The sequence below is a fragment of the Nematolebias whitei genome, chromosome 18 (genome assembly GCF_014905685.2).
Source record: "Nematolebias whitei isolate Nwh7 chromosome 18, NemWhi1, whole genome shotgun sequence".
NCBI classification, from domain to species: Eukaryota; Metazoa; Chordata; class Actinopteri; order Cyprinodontiformes; family Rivulidae; genus Nematolebias; species Nematolebias whitei.
The window spans coordinates 23,982,059-23,994,138 of NC_056515.1; the positions used below are offsets into that span (position 1 = coordinate 23,982,059).

General features: G+C 38.7%; 1 protein-coding gene across 1 annotated transcript; it reads right to left on the reverse strand.

Moving 5' to 3' along the window:
• Positions 1-828: 828 nt before the first annotated feature.
• Positions 829-11,594, reverse strand: klhl8 (kelch-like family member 8). The gene is made up of 12 exons (XM_037692704.1): positions 11,582-11,594; positions 8,427-8,646; positions 8,158-8,219; positions 7,662-7,827; positions 7,232-7,552; positions 5,864-6,050; positions 5,589-5,732; positions 4,223-4,334; positions 3,903-4,071; positions 3,647-3,806; positions 3,048-3,249; positions 829-1,036 (listed from the first exon to the last, which is right to left on the reverse strand). Exons 2-12 carry the CDS (start codon positions 8,622-8,624, stop codon positions 913-915), a joined length of 1,845 nt encoding a protein of 614 aa, XP_037548632.1. The 5' UTR covers positions 8,625-8,646; positions 11,582-11,594; the 3' UTR covers positions 829-912.
• Positions 11,595-12,080: the final 486 nt, after the last annotated feature.

Here is a 12,080-nt window from a genome sequence, read left to right on the forward strand (position 1 = left end):
GGAAATATAATGGAACCATCAGCAAACACAAACATGCCCTGAATCTCCTGCACATCTGATTGGGATTTCCGACGGCCCAGCTACCGATGCTCACAGCTCTTACATTTTAAAGTTCGTTTTTCAGTTTCAACAGTTCAATCGTAAAAACGGGGCAGGAGTGAAGAGGTGCATCGTATTGCTTCGATATCTGCCTGACACCTTTTTACAGTAATGATGCTGAGGTAAATGGAGTGAACTCAGCAGGCAGTTGGATTAATTTTGTCCAGTTTGGCACTTGCAGGAGTGTTTCCCCGAGTAGAAATGTCCCATGTGAGGACAGATTAGTTTGACTATTCAAACACATTAATGCCAAAAAAACCCCAAAAAACAGCCGGATCTGCTGAAAATTTCTTAAACATAACATTAAAAAGTGTATCAGACATTTTCACCTATTCTGAAGTATAACAGGAGTAAAAGTTAAGATATAAATGTGCATGTTTATGTCTCACTTCAGCTTAAAAATGCTTTAAGCACTCAGGCTGGTAATGAATCTGGTACGAGTGTCAAACTTCCTACATCTAACAAACTAGAGGCAACGTAAACACTTTCACACCGGTTCCTAAATGGAGCTCTCAACTCATTCTCAGGAAGTTTGTCTTATAATAGAGGCTCAGATATTACTGTCAGTTTAAAACAGTCAAAACAGACGCACAAAAATACAGTACAAAATACTTCAAAGATTGCAAACAACATGAGTAACTTTAGATTTCAAGTCTGAGTTTTCTCAGATCAGCTGAGTCGGCCAAAATCCACCGTTTCCAGTAATACCACCACTCCATGTGTGCTCTGTGCTTGTGCGGTGATCAGATCCCACGGTGGCCTGGTTAAATGTGTGTGTGTGTGTGTGTGTGTGTGTGTGTGGGGGGGGTGTCATCACATGCAGTTGACCACATTGCTGGAGCCCTGACCGACGTCTCTGATCTGGCTGATGTGAGACGAACACACAGCAACTCCGGCTCCGGCACGGCAGTGAGACACGGAGCCCACCAGCTCCCACCTGGGACAAACACACACAAATGATCACAAGGAAATTATGAAGACACAAATATGATGATGGAGAATAATGATCTGACCAGTACTCCAGTCCGTTACATGTTACAAAAGCTTGGAAATACACCAAGTGTCTCCAGAGCGTTAGTAAAATGTTTCGCTTTTATAAAGCACTATTAATGTACAGTAATAAGGAAAGCCATTTCATTCAAAATTAAATAAATAAATAATGTTGCTTAAAATTATTACTAAATATTCCATTAAATAAAAAATGTTCCCATGAAATAAAACATTGAAATATAAAAACATTTAGTTTTTTGCCCCCCAGATTATTTTTTTATTTATTTCAAGATTTATTTATTTATTTAATCATGGAGTTTCATTTTGTGACTTTTATGTTGTGAACTACTTTACATATTTCAGGGGCTTTTATTTTTTAACCCAGTTTTTCATTTTAAAACACACACACAGGCCCTTGTTTGAAGAGGAACCAATATGCAACATAATGTTTCACTACACAGTAGCGGACACGGCTGCAGTGTTGCCAACTTAGCGACTTTCTCGCTTTATTTAGTGAGTTTTCAGACACCTCCAGCGACTTAAAAAAAAAAATTAAAAAAAGAGACTAATGACAAATCTACTTTTTTTCTTTGTGTTACTGGAGACTTTGGTGACTACAAGTGAAAGCACCACTCGTTCGACAAGTCCTGTCCTCAGCGTGCCGTAAGCCCCTCCCACTTCCCCAAGCTTTGACACCTGTCAGTCTCTCAGCAGAGACGAGACCCGCTCCACTTCGTGTCCACACTGCAACTGAATCACGCCCTGGATTACAACGGGGGATGTAAATATAATGTAAATATATAATGCACAATTTCATTAGCAAACCTTTGCATTTCATCTCGGAGTTCTCCAGTGTCCTCCATATTGTTTGTTTGTCATCCTGACTTTCTGAACAAAGTTAATTCATGATTTGAAGGTGGTTGGACCAAGCAGCGCTCAGTGGGGGGAATACTTTGCTGTGATTGGTCAAAAAAGACTGGAGTACGTCAGTTTCTGCGAATCAGATGCAATCCACTAATCCTGAACAGACCCACCCCACAGAGCAAACCCCGCCCCCTCATTTGAATATAAGAACATGAAATAAAAAGAGCATAAAATGAAAAACGGGGATAAAAAATAAAAGCCCCTGAAATATGTAAAGTAGCTTTACAAAATAAAAGTGTCACAAAATGAAACTCCATTATTAAATAAATAAATATTGAAATAAATTAAAAAAAAAATCTTGGGGGAAAAAAAACTAAACATTTCTATTTAAATGTTTTATTTCATGGGAACATTTATTTATTTAATGGAATATTTATTAATAATTTTTAAAATAACTATGTATTTATTTATTTAATTTTGAATGAAATGGCTCTCCATACAGTAATGCTGATTGTCCGTAAAATAACTGACACAGAAAACAATCGTAAAATAATTCTAAACACAAGATTACTGTAATTTTATTCTAACTGGTCAGGACCACAAGTAAAAAACATAAATACTTTCACTGGTTGTTATGACAGTTATTAGAATTTGGTGGCGTGGCTTTATCTGAATCATTTTGAGCCTTATGGTTAGAAGGGCAACATTAATGGCAGACATCAGAACAAAACAAATGAGCATTTAAAGGAGATGAGGTGCAGGCAGGGCCCAAAGGCGCGCACCGTATAATCTGTCCAGGACAGCAGCTGATGGATCAGTTTACATGAGCTGAGCTGCAACACCTGGGTTATTTAATCTGATACCCTCCCAGTTTGAAGCCATTGAGTCTTTTATTATGGAAGGACGCAGCAGACTTTACAGCTAAAATAAATGTTCCTTTAGCAGCTTTATTTGCTCATAAATGTATAATGTGGGGGAAAAAATGATTTAATAGAGGGTATAACAAAAAAAAATTGCTACAGCTGTGCCACTGTTTAAAAACTTGTATATTTCAGCTATTTTAATGTAAGCATTGTTATATTTTGGACATGTACCTGTTCATTCGAGGCTCAAAAGCCTCCACTGTGTTCAGGTAAATGTTTCCATTATGCCCCCCGACTGCAAACACTCTCCCCATCACCGTGGCCACTCCGACTCCACCTCGAGGGGTGGTGAGCTCCGACACGTACTCCCAGCGGTGCATTCGAGGGTCAAAACGCTCAACGGAGCTCAAAGGGGAGTTGTCGTCAAAGCCACCTTTAGAAATTCATCAAAAAGACAATGTTTAAAAAAATATTACAATGACTTGTGGAAAATATAAGCTACTACATGTGGAATAACTTGACTTGAAGCTATTAAAATTGTGTAATAATTTGAGTTTACTGTCACCTCAGTTTACTATGACTCGGCACAAAAATGCTGAAGGCTTGTCAAATTCAAGCTGAGCAATAAACATCTCACCCTTAAATTCTGTGAATCAGCAAACAACTTTACAAAACATGAACATTTGTCGATTCACACCTTTGTATATAGAACTGACGGGACTTGAAGCATGTGATGTGGGTGTATCAGAAAGCACCAATGTGCACAACTTGGACTTGTTTATGGCTCCAACAAAAGAGACAAACATGACAGGTCATCACATTCCTCTCACCCACTACATAGAGGCAGCCATTAAGCTTGCTGACTCCGTTGCCTGCTCGTCTCTGGCCCATCTCGCAGACCTCCAGCCACTTGTTGAGGTGAGGATTAAACCTCTCCACGCTGGAGAGAGACGCCACGCTGTCATTTCCTCCAACAGCATACACGTAACTCTGACAGGGTGCAGGCAGAAATCATGTCATTTCCCCCCACAATTTACTGTCAGATTTAAATATTTATTCGCCTTTTTCCTCCAAAATATCTTATACCCCCAATGCCACAGATCCAACCCCTCCTCTGGGTGTGTTCATCGGAGCCACAGCGCTCCAGCTGTCGCGTTCAATGTCGTAACGCTCTACATCATTAAAGCAGGAATTGTCATCCAGACCTCCAATAGCATAAATTGGACCACCAAGAGCTGCCAGGGCTATTCCCCTCCTGAAAAACATGCAGATGATGGGGCCATTTACACAATGTCAAAGATACACAAGATGGGGGGGGGGGCATAATAATTTATCAATCTGACCCAATTCTAACAAAATGACTGCAATAAAACAGATCTTAATATGCTTCACTAGATTGTGTGTACCTTTTAGTATTCATAGAAGCTTTCATCATCCACTTGTTAGTGAGTGGATCAAACATCTCAATGTCCCCCAGGTGTTCGTTACCATCATGACCTCCAACAGCATAAACTTTACCTAGAAAATAATAAAAAAAAAAAAACATCAAAACATACAAATGGGTTTGTCTTCCTGGTGTTTTTCATTATTACAGGTACACCTAAAAAAACAAAAATGTAGTGAAAATTTTTTATATTTTTGTCAGTCATTTCAGGAAGTAAAACTCATAGATTCATGACACAGAGAGTAAATTATTTCAAGCTTGTATTTATTGTCATTTTAATGGTTATGTCTTACAAATAATGAAAAAAACAAAATTTGGTGTCTCAGAAAATTAGAATATTGTGAAAACATTCCACATTGTAAACTCCTGGAGTTGCACCTAATCAGCTTATTAACTCTAGACATGAGCTACAAAAGTCTCGTTCCTCAAGTCCAGACACTCCTGAACCAGAGAAGCCAGAAGAGCCTTACCTGCTGAGGGCTTCAGAAAACTCAGTGGACCAGCACCAGCAGGTGACACAGCACCCCAAACCATCACTGACTGTGAAAATTTCACTCTGGACTTCAAGCAACATGGATTCTGTTCCTCAGTCTCCACTCTTCCTCCAGACTCTGGGACCTTGATTTTCAAATGACAAGAACATTTACTTTCTTCTGAAAAGAGGACATTGGACCAATGAACAACAGTCCAGTTCTTTGACTCCTCAGCAGGTAAGACTCTTCTGATGTTGTCTCCAGTTCAGGAGTGGCTGGACTTGAGGAATGAGACATGTGTAGCTCATGTCCAGGATTTGTCTGTGCACAGCGTGCACGAGTTTCTAACACTTTTCAGACATCATCATCAAAATGACAAGAAATAAAGGCTTGAAATGAGTCCTTGTGACTCAGTGAGACTAACCTGTATAAATAAAGGTTAAATTAATATTTTTTTCGGACACGTCCCACCGGAAGGAGGCCCAGAGGAAGACCCAGGACACGCTGGAGGGACTATGTTTCTCGGCTGGCCTGGGAACGCCTCGGGATTCCCCCAGAAGAGCTGGCCCAAGTGGCTGGGGAGAGGGAAGCCTGGGCCTCCCTACTTAGGCTGCTACCCCCGGATAAGCGGAAGAAAATGGATGGATGGATGGATGAATATTTCACTCTGTGTAATGAGTTTTACTTTCTGAAGTAATTGACCAAAAATATTGGACTTTTTCACAATAGTCTTAAGTTTTTGAGATGCACCTGTACGCTGTGATCATTGTAGTCACATGTGTCAGAGTTTCATGGCGCTCATCTTCTAGACTCTACATTTAGTTTCTACAGTGTTTCACATGAAACCCCCCTCACCTCCAACAGATATTACACCCACGTGACGTCGTCTGCTGTTCATATCAGGACCAAAGAACCAGACGTTCTTAGTGATGGAGTAGCATTCGATGCTGCGAAAAGGGTCACCAGAACCTCCCCGGCCTCCCACACAGAACAGAACGCCTAAAGAAGAAGTCCGACAGAAGAAAAAGATGGAACAAGAAGAAAAAAAAAAGCTCAATAAATCGCTGAATGTTTTTATGCCGTTAAAAGTTTCATGATCAAAACAAAACACCGTCATATAAGCAGAGTACCTGCAGTGTGCTTTCGGGGGATAGTGCGCGCCGAATACTCAAAGTCTGGAACCACCTTGTTGCTGAGGTGCAGGTGGTAGTTCCTGGCTTCATCCATCAGGTCCCGACAGCTCAGATTAGCTTTGATCATCTCCTCTTTAGCAACTGTTCCTGTCAGAAAGTCTACTGGAAGCAACGGGAGCCGCACCTGAAGGTCAGACAGCCATACGGGCAACAAAGAGCTCACATGAAGCTGTGAACTTACACAACACTAATACACAGTTATTATGTCTGTCACGATAACACATTTTGCTGGGCGATTAATTGTCTCAGAAATTATTGCAATAAACGATAATATCGTTTGAAATTTGACAATAATTAGTAATTATTGTCAAATTTAAGAAGAAATGTTTATTTGTTTTGCATGTAGTACCTTTTTTCGACCACCGGATGGCAGTATAAGACTGACGGAACTGAAGGATGGATAAGGGAGCGAGCAGCGTCTCTTTAAGCTAAATGGGAGGGAGGCCCCTTGACAGTGACATGGGCTGTCTCTCTTCAGTTCTCAAAATGGCGGATGCTCGGCGTGGTTTGAGCTCTTTAGCATAGCATTTTTCACACAAAGCTTTTAAAAAAGTTCTCAGCTTCTTTTTGCAGAGGAAAAACTTTTTACACAAAGGCACGGGTTTCAACCGTGAATTTTGGAGCTTCGACAAGACCGAGGTTTTTTCCCAAGGTCGGCCTGTTAGCTTAGCTCGTAGCTTAGCTTCTCAGCTTAGCTTCTTTTAACGATTCAAAAATGTGATTTTGGATGGTTAAAATAGATTTTAGAGAAAAGGAGGGATCAGTGAAGAACACCGGAGTTGAGCTTTTTGTCAACGTGTCTTCAGAAAGAGAGACACAAAAAACCGATAGTCGATAAATGAAAATGTGGTTGATAATTTTCATTTATCATGCGATTAATTGATTTATTTCTTGTGACAGGCCCAACAGTTATAAAGGTAAACGTTCAGATAATGAGTAAACTTGGCTAGCCTTTTATTATTTTTGGCTGCTCCCTTCCTCAGGGGTCATCACAGCGAACTAACTTGCACGAAGACTTGACGATTGTTTTTACACCGGATACCCTTCTTGATGCTACCACAGCCCTCTGTGTGGAGCAGAGAGCTGCTATCTAGGGCACCCAGGGGAGCAGTCTTGCTCAGGGGCCCAGAGTGGGGCAAATGAGGGTGGAGGCAGGTGTTGGTGTTCCACCTTTCTCACCCACATTTCTGATGTCGGTCCGGGCGGTCGAACTGGCGACCTTCCGGTCACATGCTCGCCTTCTCTAACCTGTGGCTAGCCTAACTTCACAAAAACAATAAAACCATTAAACAGGTATTTTCTAACCTGAGACATAATTGGGTCGAGCCAGGCTTCGTGGTGCTGTGGGTTTGCTTTCAGCCACTTCACTGCTGCGTTGTACACCTGCGTCTCTGAGTGGATATTGAGGTCACTAGAAGACAATAAGGTGTGCAAGTGCTGGGGCGACACACAGGTGAAGTCCTCGCACTCCACCACCTCAGTGAAGTGCTCGCAGGCGTAACGGTCAGCCATGTCCATCAGATCCACACGGTTGTGGCTCTCAGCAAAGGTTCGAACAGCCAGGCAGTTGGTGGGGTGAAAATGGGCCTTCATGTACTCACAGCAGGCTCTGGCCACCAACTCAACCTAACAATTAAGAAATGCAGCTAATTGCAACATTCTGAAATCTGTATTACAAATAAAATGTTTTGCTAATATTTGGAGATTGGCACGGGCTAAGAGACTGTTGGTTTACCTGCAAGATGCAGGCGGCATACAGCAGCGGCTGCACATTGTCCACAGTTAGAGTGAGTTTAGAGGAATAGGCAAAGTGTACCAGGTCCTGGATGGCATCTCCATCAAAGTCCTTAATCTCTACGAGTTCCTGTTTAGCCTCCGACATGTCTGATAGAAACATTGCCCTGAACAAACACAAAATAAACACTTCTAAAACAAGATGAAATAGTGAGTTCACCATGATTGAAACAGCTTCTTAAAATTGAAATAAATCTGCTTTCGTTAGCTAAGGGTTATGTAGGAAAACATCAGCAAATGCTTTATAGCACTCGTTCCTTTAATATTTACATTTAGACCATAAAGATTACTTATATCAAACATCATTTCATTGATGACACTGGCATTTGTGTGGTCATGTTGTTGATCATGCATCAAATATATAACAGACCAAAGGGTTTCGAAAATCCATGAAAATTTAAAGTTAACAATAAAAGCAATAAACAAATATTACACACCTGAAGTAAGGGATGACACAAGCAAGTACTAGCTTGTGGCATGGTATTAGTCTACTGCCAACCTATAAAGAGAATAAAAAAACAACAAAACAGATAAAAAAAGGAAGATTTTCACATAAAATATAAGTACTGAGACCTTTTCAACAGAAAAGTCACGGGATTAGAAATGTTAAGGAAGAAATATCTAAACCACAAAACATTTTGTAATCAAAAATCACAGAAAATCGAACAATGATGTTCTTTTGTTTCTTTGTATGACAGAAGTTTACCTTCAGTGTGACGTCACAGAGCTCTCCAACTTCATAGAAATGTCTGAGGGAGTTATGGAAGTCCTTCCAGGCTTCATGGGCCTCAAAGATAAATGATCCGTCAGGTTCACATTCGGCTTTGGACGCCCTGTTTCCCGGACGCTTCTCCTTGGATTTCAGCTGCTTGGCATGATCTGGCACCACATCCCCTGGTGCCATGGTGGGCTACAGGAAATCAACCCTGCAGGAAAGACGAGGAAACAAATCCTCAGCATGCAAGAGTGGGCAATAAGAAAAACTACAACGTTATTTGCCAAAACTATATTAAAAGTTAAATTTGTGTTAGCTCTTTGACAAAAATCTGTCATATTTATAAACTTTAATAAAAAAATTGTAATATTAAACCTGTATACATAAAACGAGATTTAAAAAAAATGAAATTGCCTTCAAAAACAAACGGTCAACTTTAACCTGTTTGTTATTTTGTTTGGTTTTTATTTTCATTTTATCTTTTGAACAAGGATAACTAGAAAGAAAACAATCAATGACTTTAGACTCTTTAAATGAGAAGCTTATTGTATAATCGTGTGGATTACTCAGCATTTCATACACTTTGTTAAACCTTTAAGGCTACGATTGGGAAATTAAGTCAGGGAAATTAAGTCATCAAGACTTCAGTTTTAGAATTTCCTCCATAAAACTGTAGTCTTTCTGTCACTACCTAAATCCCTCTTACATCGAATGAACTTTACCTCCATCTACTTTTAAGGCTCAGCAGAACATCTTAAAACATTTTAAACATGGCGCTGACTTTTTATAATTATCACTTAAAACGGTCAGGGACAGAAGATAAACCTCCTCACTGTTGGAACTGGGTTACAGTCCAAACAGTGATGTGGATTTTGCACCATAAACTCTGCAGATTGAACACCAGATACACTTCTGATTCTAGTACCTGAACCATTTAAAATGTTTTTTTAAACAGATTTAAAAATGTGATTTGGTTTCAAAAAGTATTTTGGTCTCAGATTGTTACCTATTTTACTTCCTGCTCAGGTGCACGGATTAAAACAGTATCTTTATTTTATGATCAATATTTTGCTGATTGTTTGGTGTATTCTCATGTGGTTCAAACAGTTTTGTACATATTATTTAATACAATATGATCATTCTGACTCATTTTATTTTTTAACTGATTGGAAGTCCTCTGTGAAACGTGTATTTTAATATATTGACTATTCCAAACATTTACTGTGAAATAGCTTTCATTGATTAATCAAGTTACTAAAGCTATTTTTTTTTTTATTTGAATGAAGGTTTCACAACAACAAGACAGTGCTAAAAAGTGCTTGTGATTAATCTGTAGTGGTAGTGAGTAGTAGTGATAAATTAAAAGTGGAAGATCGTAATGTTGCACTTTGCACTCGTTGATACAATTGGGCAGCTTTTGATTGAAAAGAAGTAGGGTAAATGTATTTTATTCCCTTTCTAGATTACATTTTACAATCATGTTTAACTTTAACAGTGAAAATATATCATAAATGTCATTCCAACTTATTCCAATAATCATAAGTGCTAATAAATGTAGACAAAAAGAGAAACAGTGGAGGCAGATGCTGCCTGCCAACTATGAAAGTTCAGCCAGTGTCTCCTTTGTGTCACATCTCTCTCTCTCTGCAAAGACCAAATGTGTAGAAAAACAGCTAGTTTTCACCAAGCAAAAAAAAAATAAAAATACAAATCCTACCTGCTGCTGAAGCTGGTGGAAAATCTCCTCACTTGATTAGTCTTTAGAAGACTGAATGAGAGCAGATAAGCAGCTCAGAGGCCAGAGCTTCACCCACACCTCACAGATAACAGATTGTATCTTTGACTCAAACACTGAAAAGACGCAGTGTATCAGCCCTCATCACTAGTCATGTCAGGGAGCAGAAAACACACAGTCCCACCACATACACCACAAAGGCCTCCATCTGTAGACCCCATTTTTAAAGCTAATCACATCTGGAGATTACACATAATTCATTAAGGAAAACAACAAACAACCCTGCACATCACTTTTCTATCATATCTACAAAGAATAAGTGGAGTGACTTAAACTTAATAAACTCAACTCTGCTATGTTCCAACTGAAAAACTAAATCTTATTTATGCATCCGAGAGTATCCATCACCATCTTCACTAATCCCATGGAGGGGGGGTGCACTCCAAAGGCCCCAAAGCTGGTAAATATTTTCCCAGCTTCTATTCTGACAACATGAAAACATAAAATACTGGGAAATAAAGTGTCATAAACTTTCCACCAGCAGAGTACCATCATATGCTAAGCTGATCTGAAGAATGTATTTTTATTTGGTAACTATTTAAACCATAAATGTAATTGAGGATACTTAAAGCTGAAATGTCATTTATCTATTTTAATTAAATGTATGATTTAATTTGTGTCCAAATCCTAGCCTTGAGTTTATTCCCATTTCATATGCAAACATGTTCAAAAGGTTTTTGAAGCAACAAAACCAAACCAGTGACAATCTGCCATAATAATGACTTTTGTTGTTTGCATTATTATGCCTTGTACAGAACATTATAAACATTAAATGATATTCCAGTCATAGTAACCAAACTAACTCTTTTTTACTGGGATCCCAAATAAAACAGGCTAGATGTAAAACTCAGCATCCCTAAATAATAATTAGCAACCACGTTTACAGTAAACCTAAAGCAAAAACTGTTAAAACGCTTAAGATTACTAGAGTGTTACAATTATAAAAAGTAGTGAAATATATGACAACTAATTCAATATGCGTCATAACGATGGTTAAATTATTTAATCAAAACATTAAATCCCACATAAGGTTTATTGTGTATAGAGTACTATTTAAATTAGCTGACGCACTGTTAACAAAGCGTTTAAAAGACATGCTTTTTCAATAATTAAAAAGCAGCTAAATTGATGCTTTTCCACGTTAATAATAATAATAATAATAATATGAATACAGCTAACCAGGCTAACGGTGGATTTAGCTTGTTTGCTAACAGCATGACAGTCAAACGCTGCCTGACAGGAAATGGCGAGGATTTAACTTTAAATATGACAAAAACAAAACACAGAAGAGTAAGAATTAAATTTAAACGTTGGGGAATCGTTTCGCGAATGTAGATATATTGTTACATACCTCATGTCGCAATAAAAAAAAATTAAAATGCCGGTGTCCAAAGTCAGGTCTGACGTCAGCAGGAGGAGGAGCCTCCTCTCAGCGGAGGGGGTCACGTGGTCCAAAGGAGGCGTTTCAATTTTAAGTAGATAATGTGATTAAATTAAATCAAACATGTTTCTATATACTTTATAAAAAATAAACACAAGTTTTGATTCTGGTAAAGAGTCATAAACACCAAATAGCTTACCTGCTTATGATTATTAGCTTTTGTAACTCGAATACCAAGTTACAGTTCTCCAAAAAACAATTTAAAAACTTTTATTTCTCTAGGATCATTAGGAACATCATGGCCACAGTTGCATTCTAAAAGTACACAAAAATGACTGCAATTATCCACCTCCCCCCCCTCCTTAATATGACTGATTTTTTTTCTGTACATAACACTAACAAATGAATTCAGTCCCCAATGAAAAATACACATTAAGGAAATGGTAAAGGTGTAATAAATATTATATTG